At 34.2% G+C, this 24,076-nt stretch overlaps 1 protein-coding gene across 1 annotated transcript; it reads right to left on the minus strand.

Moving 5' to 3' along the window:
• Positions 1-207: 207 nt before the first annotated feature.
• ATP6AP2 (ATPase H+ transporting accessory protein 2) lies at positions 208-23,532 on the minus strand. Its single transcript, XM_051985027.1, has 9 exons — positions 23,343-23,532; positions 14,199-14,329; positions 12,235-12,366; positions 10,490-10,585; positions 10,033-10,170; positions 8,754-8,807; positions 7,137-7,286; positions 2,694-2,813; positions 208-1,457 (listed from the first exon to the last, which is right to left on the minus strand). The coding sequence occupies exons 1-9, from the start codon at positions 23,377-23,379 to the stop codon at positions 1,263-1,265; spliced, it is 1,053 nt and encodes a 350-aa protein (XP_051840987.1). The 5' UTR covers positions 23,380-23,532; the 3' UTR covers positions 208-1,262.
• Between the last annotated feature and the right edge of the window lie 544 nt (positions 23,533-24,076).

Below are 24,076 nucleotides of genomic sequence, written 5' to 3' on the forward strand. Positions count from 1 at the left end.
GCATACCTGGAACTTAAGGGCTGATCATCACCCCTCATTCTGAACCCATTTATCTTAACCTTTTATCACATCTTTGACATAGTAATATTTGTAAAACAGCTCATTTTAAAAGGGCACATGTATTTTCTAATAAGACAATTTTTTCTGTAAAACTACTTATTTCATTTCATATACAATTATATAGATGCGGTGAATGACTAAGACATATTTGCAATCCTTATCAATTTTTATTTCAGTCACTTAATAAGTTTGATACATTGATTCACATCAAAAAGTAGATTATCCACTTAGCACTCTGTAGAATGAGATTGTAATATCAACTGTACCAATTAATATGAGTTGAAAAACATACATGAAAATAAAAAAATGGATTTTCAACTCAAGCCATTCCCAAAAGTACCACCATAATAGAAATGTGTGTCTGAGTGCATAACTTACTGTAAGAATTCACAATACCATATGCTGACAGATGAGAGTATTTCAGAGTTGGCAGGAACCGAAATGACATTTAGTCCAACCCCCTCATTGTACACAAGGGGAAACTGAAGCCCAAAAAGTTTAGTGACTCCTCCAATGTCACACAGCTAGACATGGCATGAAGTGGAATTAGAACCCTGCTCTTCTAGGTCCAGTCCAGTCAGATACTCTGTGTTTCCTTTTCTAGGTCTTGCCCATCTCTTAATAGATCATCAAGCTTCCAAAAGAGGTTAAAAAACAGTTATCTTCTGTCTACGGGAATATTTTTCTAAAACTATGTATGTAAATATTTCTCCCATTTTAGGGCTTTTGTAGATCATAAAAACCTTCATCCAATACTGTTCAAGATATTTACATCATCTTAAGACATTTACAAGTAATTCATAATACATAACAATCTAGAGATGATTTCTATTCATACTGTTAAAGAACTTAGCAAAATATTTCTATTATACTTTCAGTGCATTTGTTCCCCAGAGATGAGCAACACACAGGCTAACATTTATAAATATTTAAAGTTTCAGTGCACATTTCCAGATTTAAAATGGAATGAAATTATTTTAATGCCATTGTATTAACATAGCAGAGTGAAGGATTTGTGTCACATTTTCACTTAAATATTACCCACTTTGAAAAATGGTTACAAGTACACACAAAATAGAAAACAAATATTATCCTTTAATACATTTTAAATACAACATTTACTTTAAACCATACCAAAAAACTTATCTTAATATAATATGGACGATTTCCATATTCTTTTATTAGGGTGACACAGAAAAAAGTTAATCCATTCGGATCTTCTGATTTGTCATCCTATAAATAATGCTATCATAGCCAGGATCCATGTTCCACAGGCCATAGGAGATGATGATCACAGCTAAGGCTAAGCCCAACATTATCCAAAGAATCATGTTGAAGATTACTGCGTAATTTATGTCGTATGTATATGCAAGATTGTATGGATTTACCGAATTGCTCTATAGTTAAGGGGGGAAAGAGAGAAAAGATAAACATAGAAAGTTATCTCAATTGTAATCAGAAAAATTATAATAACATGTCAGGAAGGCACAGGGAACAACATAATGCTGCTAGGAATGTTAGGTCTTAATTGCCCCCTCCCTCAAATTTCCATTTTCACCTAATATACAATCATATTTTACATAAATCAAATTTCATATCTGTATTAAATAGAAATTTAAATACTATTTGAAGTACATGAAAATCTATGATGTATTTTCAATCTTCATTCACCAAATACACTTAATTTTACTTAATTAAAAAAAAAATTCAAAGAGAAGAAACTTTCTACATTATAAAGAAGTCTAGTATCATTTGTAAAAGGATTATATTCCAATTCAACAAAATGCCTGAGGGATGAACTCACAGTTCACCTTAAAGAGACAAGAATGACTTGCAAAGGGATGTGGATTGGAAAGGCAATTTCAATACAAGGGATCAACCAAAAGGTACTGTTTTCCTTTCTAGTTCCCTGAATGCAAAGACTTTCCTAAGTTACTAGAAAACATGACCTGTAACATTCAAATAATGGGAAGTTTACTATTTAATCTTCTTGATTCAACTTCCCAATAGAATTGGATATGGAAGAAACTGTGGTTATACATGAAGAAGACTATATCTATGGATGAGTATATATATAATTTTACTTAAAAGTCACATACATAACAACTCATTGTTTTGAATGATCTACATTACTATTCTTCTAAATCAGTATTTAGAGAATACTAAAGAAATATGCTAGAGAAAATGAGCATTTCAAATTATGATTCTATATTTCAGTCTTAAAACTAAAGGGGTCATAGCCAAAGTCAACAGGAAAATATTTTCACCATTAATTTCTAATGCATAATTATATGACAAAACAAAATGAGCATCACCTTATTGATTCTGAACCATTTCCCTTTCATCCCTGATCCTAGAGAAAAATTAAGTGTTTTACCAACCAAACTCTGGAAATACACCTCAAAATCACTAGTACATTACAAATTTAACAGCTATACCTGAATGTGATTTCAAATTTTCTCAGTGGGAGTTTAAAAATAACAAAACTTATATTTTAATTGTAATTACATCTTAGATTCAGTATATTTAGTTTAACAGTTTCAAAGTGAATTATGATTTGGTTAGGAAAAAACTTCATCCCTTGATCGTAAAGGAGTATATAAAATTAGAATGCTCAGAAAATTAGAACTTACATTCTGTTTTGCCTGAAGAATAGAACGTGTCTTTCTCACAAGTGGGGAGTCAAATGACTTTACCGTTACTACTTCCACTACTGCATTCCCACCATAAAGGTCATACATCTCATCTGCAAACTAAGAAAGAGTACTTATTTTACTATCAAAATTAAATAGAAGTTTATGAATTTGAGATTAGGAAAAGGAGAAAAATGACTTCAGGTGGAGGCACTGGAGGTCATAAGGATGAAGAAAAGTACAGAAAAGGGAGGCAGGCACAAGGAAGAGAGAATCGGTTATGATGAAAAATAGGAATGTCAAGAGTTTTTGCTTGCAGAGGTTGAGAACTTAATGAAGAGATCCAGGATAATATTTTCCTTATGTGCAGCTAAGGTGGAATAAAGGCCTAAGGTCATGAAATTTGAGGATACTGAGGAAGTCAGAGGTTAGAATTTCAGGGTTTGCCTCAATGTCAATGATAAAGTCCCTTTGCAGAAGTCAGGAAAGGAAGAAAGTGAACCAAATATTTAATTCTGATAAAGGTGAAAGAATGACCCAGAGACCAATGGTCATGACTACCACAACCCATACTAGGTAATATATTTTGAGAGAGTACTAACTTTCAAAAGGACAAGGGGTTGCTGAGTGATAATGACCAAAGGAGAGTGAATAGGCAATAGGAAGCAAGGAGTATTCTATCTCCCTTTTCAGCATTAATAGGGACTAGGAGACAGTACAGCCAATGCCAGAGAGCATGGCCAGGGATGTCATGTCATATGGAAAAGCCTGATTTCTGTAAGTGCCAGATAAAAGGACTATGAGTGGAACAGATACAAAATGAAGGTTAGTTTTTTTAGGGCAACTATTTCTTTTGGATATTAACATTTCTGGAGTCCAAGATCCTGAAAATGTTTCTTCAAATCTATTTCCATCTAGCATCACTACTAAACCGATTTAAATAATCTACTGAAAAAGCATTGTCCCCAAATAACAGCTCAAGACTATTTAAGACAACAAAGTATTGGAGGAAAAAATACTGTCAAATAAAAAGTTGTCAATCAGTCCCCTCATATCTACTATAGATCTCTTCCAACATGTTTATTGCATTCTCTGAAGACAGTTTTTTATGTTTTGGTTTTAATTTTGTACATCTCTTTGATAATTTTTAGTATTTATACTTTTCTGATTATTTGAGGATTTAAGATTTTTTTTTTTTTAAAAACAAGACAAAATTCACCAGTTGTTTCTTTCTTTCTTTGGTTAATATGAATGTGGGACTTTTCCTTTAAGGATCACTTTCCTGCATCTGGTAAATATTACCTTCTCATTATAGTAAATGGAGTAATAATCATTTTTCTAAAATTATTCTTTGCCCTATGTATACATTATCTGGATTTTTTTTTAGCTCCCATTTAAGGATTTCTTTTGCTCAAATTTCCCTTACCGATTTTGACTTCTGTTGTTAACAGTTTTTAAAGAATGCATTTAGACATTTCTGCCTATAGATTTTTCTTCTTTTGTAAAATGAAGATAGACTCAAAAGCCTCTTAAGATCTTTTTCCAGCTCTAAATCTATCATTCTATATTTGTTAGTTTTATTCAAGTCTAAACATAGACATTGAAATCTCCTTCAATTACTATTTATTTATTAGTCTTTTAGTTTTTTTTGATAAGTTGATGTGCCATTCGGTACTTAAATATGTTACTATGGACTGAGAGCTGACCTTGAAACCAGGAAGACCTGTGTTCAAGTCTGACATACCCTGGATCAGTCAATAAACCTTTCACTATTTTAAGCAATTCTTTAAAATTACAAGTTGCAGAGAAAAGTACCAAGCTTCAGTGGAAGGAAAAGTGTCCTATCCAGGAATTCCCTTTATCACAAATCACTTGTTTTACTGAGAGAAGCAGGTTATTATGGTGGGTAGAGAGATGACTCCAAATCAGAAAAGACATGATTCAAAGTGTTACTCTGGCTTTTTTAATCCTGGGCAAATAATTTAATTTCTCATTGCTTTAGGCAATTCCAAGGACTCTTGAGTAAAAGAGAGAATGCCAATCTACATTGGAAGAATTTCCTGGTAGTTTCCTTTATTAATGAAATCATAGGTCCAGTTTAAAAATAAGTTTTATTTTCTATGGCAGAGGGGGCAGAATCAAGATGAGGAGTAAGGACAGTCAGATTCTTTCTCCTTAGAGTCTTCTCAATACAACTCCTCCACAACCCAGAAAATGCATCAAAATTAATTTTGACCAAAAATGTCAGGGAAAAGTGAGTCATTTTCCAAACAAAGGGAATCTCAGGAAGGTAGACAGGAAGAAGAGGATGGGGGCTGCCTGGGACAATAGGGATGACACAAGATTTAGCAGCCACTACCTAAAAGGAAGGAGAGTTTGAAATAGGATATTCTAGAAGGCAAAAGATCTAGGATTACAACCAATGATAATCTATCCAACAAAATAAAATATAATTCTTTTGGGGGGGAAGAGAGAAAGAAAAGGGAAAAGGAATAATAGAGTTCAAGCATTCCTGCTGAAGACCAGAGCTGCATAGAAAATTTGATGTTCAAATACAGGAAACAAGAGAAGCATAAAAAGGTAAATATGAGAAAGAATCATAAGGGACTGAAAAACATAAACCTTATAATTATATGTAATCCCTTAGAACATGCCCCTTACCTGGGAGGACAAAGGGCATAGTTGTAATTCTCTTATGTTGGGAGGACTTCAAAATAAGAATGTAAAGCTGGGGAAAGAGGAATGCATTGGAGAATAAAAAAAGGGAGAACTAAAAAATGAGGAAAATTAACCCACATAAAAGGGACATGCAGGGAAGGGCTTATATAATAAAGGGGGCAGGAAGGGAAAGTAGATTACTCTTGAACCTCAATTCCATTTAAACTGGTTCATGGAGGGAAGAATAAAATGAATTTGAAATTCATCTTATACAACAGGAAATTAGGAGAGAAGGAAGTTAAGAGAAAGAGGGAGAGGGAAATAAAAGGAAAGGTAGGTTAATGGAGACAATGGCTGGAAATAAAACCAATTCTTGAGGAGATGGGTTAAAAAAGCTGGATAAGTTCAAGAAAATAGGATGGAGGAAAATACACGGTTAGCAATCATAACTGTGAATGTGAATATAATGAACCTGTCCACAAAATGAAAAAAGAAGATAGAAGAATAGATGAGAAAACCAGAATCTAACAATATGATGTTTTTAAGAAACACACTTGAAACTGAAAGATACATTGAGTTAAAATAAGGAATTGGAGAAGAATCTGTTAGGTTTCAGCTTAAGTAAGAAAGGCAAGAATAATAAAAATCTCCAAGTAAAAGCAAATGTAAAAATAAAGCTAATTTAAAGGGATAAATAGAATGTATTTTATACTGCATCAAAGAACATAGCACCTAAACTCTTCAAGAAAAGGTTAAATGAGTTACAGGAATGAAAGAGACAATAAAATTATTCTACTGGGAGTCCAATCTTGGATCTAAATAAATCTACCCATAAAATAAACAAGAAGAAAATTAAGGAGAGATGTAGAATTTTAGAAAAGTTTTATATATATATATATATATATATATATATATATATATATATATATATAGGAGTATATACTATTGCCCACCATTATGAGGCACCTTATACAAAATGTTCAATAAAGAACTTTGGAAGAATAGATTTAAAATTTATTGGAAATTAAACAATATTAAAAAATATTAATGAATCAAAGAACAGATCATAGAAATAATCAACAATTTCATTCAAGATAATGACAACAATGAGACAAGACAGTAGAATTTGTGGGATCCAACTAAAATAATACTTAGGGGAAAATTATATGTCCAGATGCTTCTCATCAATTAAAAAAAAGCTATACCAATGATTGGGCATGCAATTTAGAAAACTAGAGGAACAAAAAAATCTCCAACTAAACATCAAAATAGAAATCCTGAAAAATTAAAGGAATGATGAAGAAAACAGAAATAAACATTAAACTAATAAAATTAAAAGTTTTTTTTTTTTTAAAAAAGAAAATCAATTAAATAAAACACTGGTTAATTTGTTTTTTAAAAAAGAAAGAAGATCAAATTACCAACATCAAAAATGAAAACAATGAATTGATAACCAATAAAAATGATTGTTAGGAATTACTTGGCCCAAATATATGCCAATAACCTGATAATCTAAATGAAATGGATGAATGTTTAATTAAAAAATATAAATTTTCTACACTAAAAGAAAAGGAAATAGAATACCTTAAATAACCCTATCTTAGAAAAAGAAATCAAACAATTCATAAATGAACTCTGTAAGAAAAATACCCCAGGACCAGATAGATTCACATTATCTATGGTACTTTAAGCATAAAATATTTTTTAAATAAATAAAAAGTTATTTATTTCTCTTGATATTGTCTACTTTACTAGCAACTCAGTTTTATATATTGGTAAAGTCACCTTTTGAAGACAGTCAGTAAGGATCTGTGAAGCATCTTTGAATTGCTGAGAATCTTCTCCATAGCGTTTTCCAATTTCGTCCAAGCCTGCCAGCTCCAGAGAATACAGGTCAGGAGAATGATCTTTGGCTAGATGCTTGTGTCGAGATAACTTAAGAAAAGATTACAGAATGAATAAAATTGCAAATATGTTCACTTAAAATTTATTTCAAACTAAATTTCATCTATAACTGGAGTAGGTTGTACGCAATTATATTCATGATATTTAGCAAGTTTCAAACATTCTCTGAGATGATAAAAAGATGAGCATCACATTATAGTCATGACATCAAGAGTTTGATAAAGGTAGTAAGAACTCAACTAATTCTAAGGAGAATAATTCTAATTCCTAGACACATAAGTATTTTTTGGTTATTTGGTTATTTAAATGCTAATTTCTAGTCCCATTGCTTGTTTTCTACATTAAAAAAAACAACACAACATGTAAAGTAGATTGCTATTTAGACATAAAAGTAAAAAAACTACTAAAAAGCTTTAAAAAACTACTAAAAAGCTTTAGAAGCAGATTATTGATTCAAGTGACATAATTATGAAATTAATTAAAAAACTAGTAACAATTAGAGTGAGTTATCCTATACAATAAGGTATGTTAAATTTAGCAAGAAATACATTAAGATTTTAAATAATTAGCCTTTCAAATATTATTTCTTCTAAGTTTGTAGCACTTTTATTTCTTCAATTATCAAAACTTAAAACTGCACTAATATTTTTGAAACATGCACATGTACTTCATGATCATTCAAGAGAACAAAACAAGAATAAGAATACTTGGTACCTCTAATTTTGCCAATGATTTGCTGTGAAAACATGAATAAGACTTGGTTTCTCTGCCCTCATGTTCACATAAATAGTATCACAGTGTAGTAGAAGGGAAAAATCACTGCCTTAATCACTTCTCTAAAACTAAGTTATAGAGAGTTTGTCTAGCTGTTTTGTAAACTACCTATGTGTGTTTAATTGTTGGTAAAACTTTTGGAAAAAGGCAAAGGATCAAAAGCATTAAAACTATTGCTGAAATCAAAGTTGGGGAAATGTATATCCTGACCTCTGAAAATCTAACAGACCAGCTATTTAATTAAGATGTACACTTAAACACAAAAGTAACACAGCACAGTGTATACAGGAGCTGACCTCAGTGCCTGAATTTAAGTTCTATCTTTTGATGCATACTGGTTTTATAACCCACATAAAAACACTTTTAATCTCAGTATCTCAGACACAGTTTAATTCCTAATCAGGAGCGCCTCAGACCAGTGAAATCACAGGTACAGTTAAAAAATACATAAACATATAATATGAATAATTTTTTATTAACAACAGGTATAACACACATATAAATTCTATCCAAATCTATGCTAATTTCAGACATAAAGTCATTAACAGTTTTGATAGGATTTTTATCTGGTACGTTAAATCATATTTCAATCTATTTTCCTACCTATTCATTCACCACCAGTCTTTTAAGAGAATTTCTTTAAAAAGGTATATTTTGGAACATGAAGTGGAAAACTTGAGGATTTTTAAAAGTTTTCTTTTAATACCAAAGTTGCCTGCTTACCAAATTTGCAATATCATGTAGAACTTGTAACTCAGAAAGAAATAGCAAATCAACCTAGAAGATCAAAATAAAATTATTAGTTTTCATTTTAGCAGAAAATGTAAAAACTGAGATTCATGTTTATTATTTAATGATGAAAATAATTTACTTTGTCTATCTGTAATACAAATTATAGATAGGTAGGTACAGATCTAGATCTAGATATCTTCAATACACTGTGAATTCTTGTTCTCGAGAATACTGCAAATAACCCAAATTAATAATAGCATAATCAAAGCACAGAAGAATCTGTAAAATGATCTTTTACAGAATACGTCTCTTAAAGATAACTTTTAGGACAGTAAACATTCTAAGTAAAATGAATAATCCAAGTAGTAATGATTAAAAATCACATTTTAAAACATTATTAATCACAAATTCACCAAGATACCAAAGCAATATAATTTTTTTTTCTTATTACAACATGAGAGGACAGTATGTTATAGGGCAGAGAGCTAGCATCAAAGACAGGAACACATGGGTTCAAATTTTGTTTCTTACACATACTTAGCTGTGTGATCCCAAGTCTCTCAGTACTTTAGGTAACTTTCTAATAGTGTCTGTAAGTTACATAGAAGGTACTAATTTGAATTAGTTAGAGGGAGTTTTCTCACCACAGAGTTCCCTATAAAAGTTAAATCACAGGTTCACGCTATATCTCCATATTACAATGCCTGAAGTTTTCATTTCCCCTTTGCCAATTTTTCTTTAGTTATATGAAGGATGTTGGTCATGTTTAGACCTAAGAGGCATGGTATTCATATGTGAATATAACATGATTGAGGCTTGAGGAAAATGGCTGGCTGGCTTGATAGATTAAGGAGCTCTACTTAGACTGGCTCCACTGCTATGATGTCCTGAATGGCCTAGTAAAAAATATGGCAACTAGGGGCAAGGAAAAATGATTATTACATTCTTGTCCCTCCCTTCCCCCAGCAATTGGGGTTAAGTGACTTGTGCAGGGTCACACAGTTACGAAGTGTTAAGTGTCTGAGGTGGGATTTGAACTCGGGTCCTCTTGACTTCAGGGCTGGTGCTCTATCCACTGTGCTACCTACCTGCCCCTGATCACGACACATTTAAACTTTTACAACAGGTGACAATCTTCATGCCTGAATGCAATTCTAGTTACTATAACAAAGTCACCCCCCACTTTCCTTGTTAGTCCTTCATTCAGCAATGTAAGGGAGGAAAAAATGAAGAGCACTATTCATCCATTTGTTATCTCAGCAGCACTTACATCATTGTTCCGGCTCAGAGAGTTAAGGGGCAGAGAGCTGAGAATGGAGTTATCCTGGAACAGGCGATTCCGCAGCTGCCGCAGAGTGACTGAAAGATCTTCAAATACAGCATTTGCTTTCCCCACCATATACACTCTCTGAAATAACAACACATTTAAAACTTGTCTACACACTGCATAGTCATTTCAACACATAGTACAAGTAACAGCAGCTGTTTTTAATTTATAATTAAATTAGAAAAATCTTGAGATTTCTTAATGATAAAGTATGTATTTTTCTCAAACAGATGACAGAAATTAGATTTTTTTTCCTATACAAACTTTATATATGGGTCTCTGCTGAGGACTATTAAGTTTATAATTAAAATAATTTTTGAAAAACTGAAGATAAAAAACACATTTGAAAATTGAAGACAATTTTTTGTTTTTAGAATATTTTAAAAACTGTATTACTTACTTCCTCACTAGGAGCCAACTGCAAAACTACAGGTGTTTCCTCAGAAAAAAATGTGTGGATAGAATTTGCCACACTGTCAAGACTGAAAGGAACTGCCTAGGATATAAGAATAACACTTTATTTTAAAATTTTTACCAAAAGAAAGAAAAAAAAAACTTGAGATAATAATCTTAAAAGGCTATTATGATGACTACTGCTTTTGCAAAATTTCTACCTATGTAAGCAAGTTTATTATTTATAAAAATTCAAGAGTCCTAAGCCACTATTTCCTTAGGAAGTTCTATTAAGTCATTAATAGATAACAATGTAATAATATATAATAATGATGATAATAATAATAATAATAATAATAGATTCAGCACTAGAGAGGACTTCCGATTCTCTCCTTTTACATGGTCCTGAGAAGATATGTGATATTCACTGAAGAACACAGTAAGTGTCTGAGGTGAAATATAAATATAGGTCATCTTGACTCTAAATTCAGCTGTTTTATCATTCCAATTAACAAGCAACCACAAAGGACTAGTGAGTAAATTACTATTCCTCCCAATCCAGTAGACTGAAAAGATCAAAAAAGTTCAAAAGCATATAATCTAAAGGCAAAATATGATACTGATCACAAATTATCAGTCATCAGTCATTTCCTAATCAAGGGCTAGTAAATTTTGTGAGTCTAATGCAGGCTTCTCTCTCCCTTAATGAAGATTACAACCAGAAATTGAAAATGCAGGTCTTGAGCTAGAAGGAATTGTAAAGTCAGCTAGTCAATTTCCTCATTTTACACTTGATGAAATTAAATTAAGATCTAGAGAACGATTAAATGATTTGTTTCAAGTCAGAGATCAGAGATTTGAATTCAGATCCTCTGACTATTTACATATAAAGATGTAAATAAAGAAATACTCTTTAGCAATCTATAAATTAGACTTTTATAGAGTTGTCTGAGATTCAAAGAGTAAGTTGCCTCCTCCATGGCACACAGTAAATATCAAAGAAATTGAACCTCACTGATTAAGTCTCATTCTATCTACCATGGAATTCTGCGTTTATAGATTTAGTCTCAACCAAATGAAGTTTTTTCTCTAAACCAAGGTGCAATTATATTTGGATGATTTTATAAGGGGAAAATGAGTATAAACCTCTTTAAAAAGTATTCAGGTTTGTATTCCTCTTTAAGTTTGAGAGTTCACTCTATCACACTCTTTAGCAACTTCTGGAACTTTCTTTTCCTGAAGGTGAAAAAATAACTAAATAATATATACCAAAATGTATGGAGGCCAAATTCTAACCAAAATAACTAGAGAACAATGTCCCCCAAACAACAAAGTGAATACTTTACCAACTCTTCTCCCTGTCTATACAATGACAGGCTATTTTCTACTCAGAATGACAAAATAAGATCCAAGAGGTCTAGAGCGCATCAAGTTTATTGACAATATTTAGTTTTTCTTTTTGGTAAAGCAATGGGAATTAAGTGACTTGCCCAAGGTCACACAGTTAGTATGTTAAATGTCTGAGGCCAGATTTGAATTCAGGTCCTCCTAACTTCAAGGCTGGTGCTCTATTCCCTATGCCACCTAGTTGCCTTAATTTTTTCTTTATGGGGGAAAAAAAAAGAGATGACTTCCTCATATTAATCAACTTATTAAAACAAACATAAGAAAATAGCTATATGCTACAAAACTAAAGTACCTAGTGACATTTACAAAATAATATTTTAAAAACCAGTCTTCTCAAATACTCACATTTTCAAGAGGGTATGAAACAACACCATTCTTGAGTAAAGCTAAACTGTCCACTCCCTTCACTGTCACCAAAACAGTAGCTCGAGGACGATGGAATAAGTTGCCCACAGCAAGTCCAGGCCATGAAAGGTCCTAAATATTTAAAAGTATAAATTAAGGCTTAATTTTTAATTTAGGCAAATCCCCTCCAAAATATCTTAAAAAGAAAAAACCAGGAGTAACCAGGATAACAATGGAAGTAAAATTTTCAGAAAATCCATGAATTTCATTTAATACAGTATGTATTCCAATCACACAAAGCCCTTATATAATAAGAGATGCTATTTGAGTTTTATCATCACTTTGTTTATTGATCATCTTCTCTACAAAATAAAATGGGGGGGGGAGGGGAGAAACTGTAGTGTCCTTCTAGCGCCCAACGTGGGGTACAAGAATCACAAGCTACAGTCTGAGTTAGACCTCCAGCAGCCACTGGCAGGTGGCTCCCATATCACAACAGGGAAGGAAGGTGGAGAGGAGGCAATCTGATCTACAAGTTAAAGAAAAATATGCAGACAATAAAGAGACATGAAGTGGTTTTCAAATTCTAAATCATAACCTTATTCTCTTAAATGAAAATATTATCTTCTCCCTCAAACTAATCTTTTGGTTATTGCTCTCTTCAACAAAACTGGAGTAAGAAGACATTTGTTTAACTAAACAGAATGCTACTGTAATTGTCCCGTGAGAGATGATGAGAGCCTACACCAGGTGAAGATGAACTGGAATGAGAAGACATTTGACTAAATAGAATGCTACTGTAATGTCTGGTGGGATATGATGAGAGCTTACACCAGGATGGTGCTATGTAAGTGAAGAAAAGGGAATGTATTTGAAAGATGCTGTTAAAATAGAAATGACAAGGCTTAGTAACAAAGTGGAGATGTGGGGTAAATGCAAGTAAGGAGTTGAAGATGACACTAAGTATGAGAAACTGGATAATGGGTAAAAAGGTATTACTCTAGATAGTAATAAGGAAGTCTAGAAGAGGGAAAAGTCTGGGGAGAACTTCAAGTTCTATTTTGAATGTGAAGGAGATGTCTAAGGGACTCAGTCTATGGAACTTATAGCTTGAGATATCCAAATGCAGCCAGGTCTGATTGCACTTGGATGCTAACTCAGGGATAAATCCCACATCAATAATAAATAATTTTTCTCCTTATTAATCAAATATATATGACAAAATGTCATTCTTTAATGAACACATTTCATTAAATCTTAAAAAATAAGAACAGTTTTTAAAAGAATTGCAAATTTTTAACAACCATCTGAAAGACTGATTTCACTTCAAACCCAGCAAATTAGAAAAGATGTTAAGACAAAGTCAGTGTTCTAGGGACTGAAGAAAAATCTTATTAATATGATTTATTATGTTTAATGTAATTATTATATTTCATAAATATATTCAACATAATCATTATTAAATATTAAATTTAATAATCATTATAATGATATTAAATAGATCATTAATATGCCTATCACCAGAATTGGAAAACCAAATCAAATTATAAGGCCTACTGATGGTGAGTCAGATATAACTTTAAAAAAACTATTATAAACAACTTTAAAACCAAAACCAGTTAAAAGTACATTCAATTGCAACAATTAAGCTTATTACACAGCAAAGTATTGTATATACATAGACAAAATTAAAACATCCATAACTATTAGCAATTTTGAAAATTAACTTCAACTTCTAAAATTTACCAATTACTCCATATAAACTAAGAACTAAAATAATATTATTTGGCAACAAAGCCAAACTAAGTTTTCTAAAATCTCCTTCAAACCGACAAAATAATATTTCTAAGTATCTGAACTGACACCATATATATATCCATCTGCCAATGGACCTTGAATGACTTTAGTAAAAACCAACAAAAGTGATTTACAATAGTTTCAAATACTATTGAAGATACACATACTTCTTCCACAGAAAACCCCATGGATAATGCAGCCACATCTGGGATTCTATCTCCGGGTATCGGCCATTTTCCATCTCGGAAAACAACAGATTCTGGTGATCTTAACACACTAAACTCATTCCCCAGTACACCTAAAAAAAGAAACAGAAAAAGTTAATTTAATTATAGTTTAAATACTAGCAAATTTCCCACTTCTACTACTAAGGATAGATTGATGTGACCAACTTGTGATAGTTACAACAGATGGGCAAATGTGGATTAGTGATAATCTGCTTCACTAGAGGAAGTAACAACACATTGATGGGATTATAGACCCTTTAGAGCATTGGAAAGGATCCAGAAAAGTGTTTATTATGCTCACATTATCTACATTCTCAAACTGTACTCACAATGCTAATTGCAAAGACTATTCAACATGAGAAACCACAAGTGGATTTCCACATACCTCCTTTTCCACAGAGCCTGGTCAACCATGAGATCTAGCTTATTTATAACTCCATACTGCATTCTTTACTGCCACAATTTTTCTTCTTTTCCCAGATTCCCTAACTATATCCTCTAAAGGAGAAAGAATTCAGTTTGTCTTGATTTATCCTCTGCTCCCTTTTCCCAAGTCCTCCAAAGCAGCACACTCTATATATGTATTTTAAAGGTATCTGTTACAAAGGAAACAGACACATATGGGGGCAAGGACTGAAGGACAGATGTGTCTAGCAGTATATTTTCTAAAAACAAAAGATTCCATTCAAAAGAAGATATTTGGGGACTAAGATGTTTTCCTCAGGTTAAAGTAGAACTACATCATGTATACACACACAATATAACACAACACAACACAAAACATACACAATGTTTTTGCCATAGTTAAGAATAAGATATGAGATAACAGTATAAAAATCAATACTAATAAGAATATTAGGAATATTTTTCGTTTTTATTTAAAATTTATCTGCAGATTTCTTCAAGACTAAATCAGTTCTACCTGGTTTGCTTGTGGTATTAGTTCCTACAGAAATCCATTTTAGATGTAACCATGCAAGTACAACTTTGTTCAATTTAGTATCAATAAGCAGAAGAAATGTAAAACACTCATATCAATTACAGATGGATTAAGAGCCCACTGAGAGCACTAATAAGCACATGTCTTTGCATGTTCCCCAAATGGACAGTGAACTGGGTTCAAGGCTGAATAAGAGGCAAAAAGCTTAGATAATGACAATAATAATGATGATGATGATAATTATAACCAACAGTTTTATATATAATACTATTAAATGCTTTATTTTTAAAGCTGATTGCTACCATCAAAGATGCCCAGCTGCTCCCTACTTTAAAAGCTCTTTTTTTTTTTTCCCATCAATAGTTTCCAATGATGCTATCTATATATGGAATCCCCTGATCCCTAAAGAATCAGAATTTCAGGTTATATAAAAAAAAAATGAAAGAATGACAGGTCCAAATAAGACCTTATATATTGCCTACTAAATGACTTTATAAGTATGTATGTGTGTGTATGTGTATATATATATATGTATGTATGTGTGTATATATATATATATATGTATGTGTGTATATATATATATGTATGTATGTGTGTATATATATATATGTATGTGTGTATATATATATATCAGAAAAGGTGGTAAGCTAGTTTCCAGAATAAGGGATATAGAAAGTCAGGCTTGAATGCTACAATGGTGTTCAAAATTTTTTTAGTACTGGAAAACTGCTAATAATTTTACATAGCTGATCTGCCCAATACATTAACTGAAAGATAGCCACAAGATTGCAACCCATACATTAATGGAGAAATTACATATCTTAGCCAAACCACATTTCCACTTAAATATCCATTTATCTAACAATGTTTTGTTAACCTACTTTTCTAAGATTTCACTCCATGACTGACTGCCTAGATCTAACACATTCCTTCATGTTAATGAAATGGATTTTACTCTGCAAAACATCTTGTCTAATGCATATAAATCACAAAAGTTGCTGAGGCAGCTAGGTGATACAGTAAACAGAGTACTAGGCCTGTAGTCAGGAAGGCTTGAATTCAAATCCAGCCTCAGATATACACTAGCTGTGTGATCTTGACCAAATAACTTAGCCTTGTTGGCAATAATTATATCTACCTCCTAGGGTTATTTTGAATGTCAAATAAGATAATATTTGTAAAATGCTTAGCACAGTGCCTGGCACACAGTAGCCATTATGTAAATGCTAGCTATTACTACTGGTAAGAACATATCAGAACAACTTCAATCACTACTTTGTTCTATAGAGTTAATTTCTAAACTTCACTTCATTTCCTCCAAAGAAGATTATCTCTGATTAACTCTTAGTAAACTTATATTTGGAATTTGAAGCTAAACATTGAAATGTTATATATGTTATTACATATTTAAGTATAATAAAATTTTCTCTTCCCAAATCTCCAACTGAAAAATTGAAATACTGGAAAATTCGGGGTACAAATATATTGTATGAGTAGCAGCTGTCAAGCTGTACCAGTCAGTTGATATACTAAATGAAATTATTTTTATCTTTTTGAAAACTTAATATAGTTTTTCCAATGATGACTTCAAAACAAGAATTTTCATTTGAAAAAAAAACTCATGCCTATTGAGTTTTTTTCAGCATAGATCTGTTATGTAATAGACAGAAATATAATCTATTTTGTATTAAAAAAGAAACTATGATTACTCTATGTGTAAAGATATTGAATTGGTTCTAAATATTTGCTAGCTATTAAAAGCATACCTTACTTTACCTCAGAGACCATACTCATTCCAACTCATAGTTACAACATTCCCCAAAAGCTGCATCAGTCTTTGCCTTAATACCTTCAATGAGGGAGAATATACTACCTATCTCAAGATCAATTGATTTCATTTTGGATTGTCTTAATTGTTAGGCAAATTTCATCTTACTCAATTTGACCAATTTGTTCTAGCTGATTAGGATAGTAAACTGTCTAGTGTTAGCAATCTCTCACCTTTATGTAATCTGCAAATATGGTAAGTAAGCTATCTATGCATTCACCTTCCAAGTCACTGATAAAAAATGTTAATTACCACTATACTAAGGACATCTATCAGTGAGGATAAAAAACAAATTTTTTTTTTGAGGCCACAATTTCCAACCAGTTCTAAATCCACCTAACCACAGTAATATCTAACTCACATCTCTTCCTCTTTCTATAAAAAAAAGCATGAAATGATAAATAATTGGGGGTGGAACCAAGATGATAGTGTAGCAGGAAACAGTTGCCACTAACTTTCCAACTGCCTCACAATGGCTGAATCCATAGGCACTAACAGTCTAGATAGAGTGGCTCAGACCCAAATCCAGGTGAGAAATCTGTCCAACTCATAACAGAGAGGAAGCAGTCAGATTTTGCCCTGATTTAATAACCATTGTGGAAGCCTTGTAAATTTGTTCATCCCTAGACTGAACTGTTCCTGAAATACTAGAATAACACAACATTCAATATCTCCAAGAAAGCAACAATAAGACTAGCCCCGATTTTCCCTACAGAAGTAAACAGAGACAGTCCTAACTTCAAGTCTATCATAACAGGAAAATTCAAAACATGAATCTAAAATAATACCTTACAAGAAAAGCTTCAAAAAAAAAAAAAAAAAAGATAGCTTGGGAACAAAAGAATAACATCAGATAACATCTGTAAAGCGTTCCAATAAAATGCTCTAGTGTAACCTATATCATATTAATTGCCCTGTAGGGAACAGAGGAAAGAGAGAAACATTTGGTATTTAAAAGCTTTCAAAAAATAAATGCTGAAAATTGCCTTTCCATGTAACTGGAAAAAAAAAAATCTTCTTTCTCCCCTCCCCTCCCCCTTCTCATGCCTTTGCTAAAATTTTAGGTAATCACTGGCAGTTAAGGCCAATTAACTGGGAGTGTATCTTCAAGACTTTGTCAGTCAATAAAGAGCCTATTAATAAATATTTATGAAGCATTAATAAGTGCCAAGCACTATGTGCTGACTGCTGGGGATATAAAATGAGGCAAAAGATAGTCCCTGACCTCAAGGAACTCAATCAAATGAGGGAGAAAACAAACAAGACATACGCAGAATAAACAGGAAATAATTAAAAGAGAAGGGAAAGACATTTTATTAAAGATGTTGGGAAAAACTTTCTATTGAAGAGAGAATTTTAGCCAAGTCTTGAAGCCAAGAGATAGAGATGAGAGCAAAAGCATTGCAGGAATGACGGATGGCCAGAGAAAATATTTGAAGCTGAGGATAGTATCTCATTCCAGGAAGAGCAAGGAGGCCAGCATTAGGGAGGAGGGAGTAAATGATAAGACTGGAAAGGTAGAAGTGTCTTGGTCACACTGTAAGCAATGGGGGACAGGAGAAGTGTGTGTGGGGGAAACCATGGTTGAACAGTTCCTTAGGAAAATTGCTTTGGCTGAATGGGGGATGGACTGAGTGGGAAAAGTGGGGCAGGAGGCGGGGCTACAGCAATTGTCCAGATGTGAAGTAGTGAGGGCCAGCACCTGAATGTTGGTAATATTAGTTAGAAAAGGAAGCATATAAGGCAAAGTTGAGTTCAACAGTTCTTGGCAACAACTGAAGATGACACCTAGGTTGAGTCTGAGGGATTGGGAGGATTAAGCTCTATATTGGAAGGCAGAGGCAGGGGGAAGGTTTATGGAGAAATATAATGAGTTCAGTTTGGATATACGAGTTTAAGATATATGTACAACTAATGCACATACAATGTACATACTAATGAATGTACAATTCAAGATGTCTAAAAGTCAATTAGAGATAAAACCTGGATGGAAGTCAGTAAAAAGGTTGCAGCAGCATTATTTTACAAAACTGCTGGGAAAACCAAAAAACAATATGACAGAAACTAGAAATAGACCAACATTTCACACCATATACCAAGATAAGGTCAAAATGGTATATGATTTACATATAAAGAATAATACCATAAACAAATTAAGAGAGCATGGAATAATTAATCTGTCAGATTTACGGATAAGGGAAGAATTTAGAATCAAACAAGAGCATAACTAGATGTAAAATAATTATTTTGATTATATAAAATTTAAAAATTCTTACACAAACAAAACCAGTGCACCAAAATTATGAGGAAAGCAGAAAAATGGGGGGAAATTTGGCAACATGTATCTCTGATAAAGGCCTCATTTTTCAAATACATGGGAAACTGAGTCAAAGTTATTTTTTATTTATTAAAAAAATATACATTGCTTTATTAATCATGTTGGGAGAGAAAAATCAGAGCAAAAGGGAAAAACCATGGGAGAGACAAAAACAAAACCAAAGAACCCCTCCCCTCCAAAAAAACCAAACAAACAGAAAAAAGAAGTGAATGTAGACAGCATGTGCTGATTTACATTTAGTCTCCTTAGTTCTGGATGCAGATGGCATTTTCTGTCCAAAGTCTGTTGGGATTGCTTTGGATTATTGAAAAAGAACCAAAGTCTTTCATAGTTGATCATCGAACATTCTTTTTCTCCCCTCCCCATCTAAGATGATAAAATCTTATTTTGTATTTATAACCCTAAAAAACTGACTCCAAAACCTCTTCAATTTTACTATACCTTATTTCACTTTACAAACTCTATGATTTAGTTAAATTGACCATATGGCTAATCCTGATACATTCCACCCACCAAGTTCACACTTTTGTATAGACTATTCCTTATGTTTGGAATGCATTTTTTCCTCATCTCTTAGAAATCTTCAAAGCTCAGGTCAAATATCACCTCCTACAAGAGGCCTCTACTGATTCTCCAAATTCCCTTCTATTTTATTCGTTATGCACTTAACATTATCCCATCCAAAAGATAAAACTTGTCGGTTTCATTCTTGTCTTTGTATTGCTATAGAATCTATTCACTCCATCAAATAGCAACAGTCTGTTGCCTAGGCAACATTTTGCCTAAAATGACAATCTGAGTTCTACCATTATTCTTAAAATATTATAGAATGCTTTTTTATTCATCCTATTTCTTGCTCTTGATTCCATCTCCTATTGATTTTTTTTTTTAAAGTGAAGTTTAGATGGAGAGTTTCCAAGGCATCCATTTAAGATATCTATTTAGACAACTCCATATTTTTAATAACCTTTATCCAGATTTCTATTCACAACATCCTTAGACAATATTATGGTCAAAGTATGGCACTTATCGAGGATCTTTACCAATGGAGGGGGGAAAAGAAGGAAAATGGCCAAGTGCTTTCCACATAGTAAGCACTTTTTCTTCATTACTACCACCATCAATTTTACTGTCTTTCTTTTCAATGTAATTTTCATCACTCATTACCTGGGAAGGGCAACATGTCAAAAAGAAATACTCTTCCCTACCTTTCACCACTCTTGGAATATACAAGAAATAGAATTAAATGATGTCACAGACAGATATTTTTATTTATTAGATATTTACTAGATAAATATCTATCTTGATTATTTAGTTGTTGTTTTTAAAATTCTTTTTTCTATAATTATCAACCTCTATACCTTTTCTGGGGGAAGATCTCCACAACTAGATTTCAGGCTCAAATCCTTGCTATTGCATCCACAACTTTTCCCAGAAGCTTATTCTGGTTATGAGTTACACAGAAGATCTTCAGTTTTCAATTTCAATTTTAACCTTAAAAATTCTTAAAAACAGAGAGTCTCATAGTTGAAAAGGATTTTATTAATTACTAAATCTAATTTCCTATCTAATACAGGAAAGAATTCTCTTCTATTATATAACTGAGTATATACATCTAGTCTCTACTTTTGGATACCTCTAGTGATAGGAAGCTCACTATACACCAGACAGTCATTGTTGAGACTACAATTGCTAGAAAATCATTTCTTAAATTTCTATGAGCTGAAATCCACGTTGGTAATTTTCACCTATCAGGTACTCATTCTGGATTTTAAAGCAATACCAAATTTATCTAATCCCTCTTGTATTATGGCAATATTCTGATATTTCTTTCTCTTTTCTTCAGACCAAAGAATCTAGTTCTTTCAACCACATCTCTGAACTCTACCTTGTCAGAAAGTACTAGAAGAAAATATCTACCTTTCCCTCCCCCACAACAGGGAAGTTGACCTCCTTAAAGGTATTTCTTATTAAAACATGTTCAGTCACCAGGAAAAATAGTATGATTCAGCTGATAAGCACAACCAAAGCAAAAGTGAATTAATCTAGATTCTTGGGCTGTGTGTACTGGCTTAAACTAGTAAGAAAATATCAATTCACTGTCACAAAAGGTCAAAATGTATATAAAACATAATTTTATCTTAGGCAATAAAGTAGTCTAAGCCAAATTACTCCTACTACAAAAATATGGTACTAATCTTACTACTAGAATTAGAACACAGACTTAGAGAAACATTAAAATTCCACTAGTCTGAGAACACTGTGATGGAAAAAAAAGAATCATCCATGATCCCAAGAAAGAGCTTCTCTTCCATTTCAACTGTATGACTTTGGGCAAATGGCTTTAACTCTCCAGGTTCCCTCATCTATAACATGAAGGTCCCTAATAAAAAAGAAAAAATATTACGATTGTTTCAAATTCCATTTCACTAAATTTAGATATTTATGTTTTCAAAATAAATATCTTTCTGAATAAAAAAACGAACAAAAAATCTGGAATTTTATTAAAAATCCAAATCTGAGGAGGAAAAAAAGTCTTCTATAAATTAGTGCCAGACTGCAGGTGTTTTTCTTACAAACACGGAATAGGAAGGTAATAGGCACTGTATAGTTGGGGGAAAAAAACTCACTGATGTTCCCCTGAACCAGGGACTTTTTTCATTCCTGAAGAAAGGTTTAGTTAAGTACCATCCGATACACAAACTGCACTGGAAAAAAAGAGAATTTCCTGAATTTCACAGGATGATCAAGTTAAGAGTTCAATATTTTAAGAAACTACAGCTCGGATTGCAATTCAGCTATAATAAAAGGGGTCGATTAAATCCGTATATATCTTCTACATACACGATTTACAGGTTGTCTCCCCATTTTGAAAGTGCTCTCTCTGAGGGCAGTTCCCATTAAAAGTCTTTGTCTCCCCAAAGCTTAGGGATTTGAAAATGGCTGATTGACAGACTAGATGGGCTCCCCAGAGGACTACAGAAATGCATGGGTAGGTGAGATATAAACCAGGGATATCTGCCCTAACAGGCAGGTTGAATGAACAGCTCTTCCACAGTGGGGAGACAAAGGGGGAGGGCTACAGATTTGCATTTTTTAGGAGCTGCCTTTTTAAACAGCATCAAGCATCTCCTTTCTCCAGTCATTTAGACATTAATATTCTAGGCAACATCCCCGATACTCCTCCCCCTCCCTTTCTTCTTCCTCCACCTCTTTCAGGTGGCTGCACACACTCCCAAACCCTGAAGAAGGGTTCGTCGTCACCCCCTTCCCTGCAGGAACTCACGGAATCGAAGCTGGGGACCTGGGGGTGGATCTGAAAGTGAGGCTGGGGGACCTAGGGATGGGTGGGGGTGGAACTAGAAGCGAGATTGGGGATCTAGAGGGAGGGGGGAGGGAATCTGGAATCGAGGCTGAGTATCTGGGGGCGGATCTAGAAGCGAGGCTGGGGACCTGAAGCTGGTGGAGGGGGAGGCAATCTGGAATCGAGGCAAGGGACGGGAGGGGCGACTGGTGTGTTTGGGGGGGGAGGGGGAGCCTAGGAGGTGGGAAGCCGCACGGAGGTCACGAGACTCGTCAGGTTCCTCCCCCACCCCACCTTATACCCCTCCCAGCCATGACAGCACTGCGGCACCAGAAGGCAGGGCCACTTCCCTCTTTTCCCTCAGCCCAAGAACCAGTGGAATCCTTGCCCCACCCCCACCCTCAGCTCTTCTTCGACAGTCTTATCATCCCCCTCTACAGGTTTCTCTATTTGTGTACAAGATTCCCACTCCCACGTTCCTTCACTCAACCACCCCTGCCTCTTTCCCTAAGGATTTATCTATACAACCACCGCATTGCCCCCTCCTCTATCTACTGTTCTTTCCCGCCCCCTCTCCCTTTTCCTTCCAGGAACTGCGTGAGCCCGGACGTCCAGGGGTACTGCTTGTCCAAGAGCACCTTCAGGTTCTCCCACAACGACCCGCGACTCCTTACCGGGAAGGAGCAAAGCCAGAAGGGCGAGCGCAGCCATGGTCACAAGCCGGCGACGACGGCAGCAACAGCAAGAGCAGTCACCGCAGCCGCAGCCTCAGAGCAGAAGAGGAAAGGGGAATGACGTTTCCTAGGCCCCGCCCCCGCCTTTCTCTGCATTTTCGCCTCCTCGAACAACCCCCCAGCTGATTCCGCCGCCACCCTCTCCACCAATCAGCCCTAAGAACCCGCCTCTCTGTGGAGGCGCAGCTTCCGTTGGGTCTGGGAATGGGGCGGGACCTCGAGTGACTGACGGAGAAGATAAGCTAATGAGAAAAGAGCATCTAGTTTTCTGGGGAAGCCACGCCCCTATGCTGATCTGCAGTCACGGGGCCTTGGGTGGTAGAGCCGGCCTCTGGGAAGCTGGGGTGGGTGCAAAGAATTGATTATTTCTCGAATGGCTTTCTCTTCTGTCTTCTTGTCGCAGACAAGCTACTTCCCATCCCCCGTCAATTGCGTTATGTAATTCAGCAAGCAAATGCTACCCAGCTTTAGCTAAATGCGGAAGGATTTAAGCAGTCTAGGTTTTCTCACTCGGAGGGACGGGGGAGGGGAGGGAGGGAGCTGAGCCGAGCTGGTTTAGTGCTTGGCTATGGAGAGCATTCAATCCTTAATTTACTTAACCTTTAACCTAGTATGCTCCTTGACCCCTCACACTTCACCGTCTCAGATCCAATCTGTTGCTTTGACTTTTTTCA

This window comes from Antechinus flavipes, chromosome 3 (assembly GCF_016432865.1).
Source record: "Antechinus flavipes isolate AdamAnt ecotype Samford, QLD, Australia chromosome 3, AdamAnt_v2, whole genome shotgun sequence".
Taxonomy (NCBI): domain Eukaryota; kingdom Metazoa; phylum Chordata; class Mammalia; order Dasyuromorphia; family Dasyuridae; genus Antechinus; species Antechinus flavipes.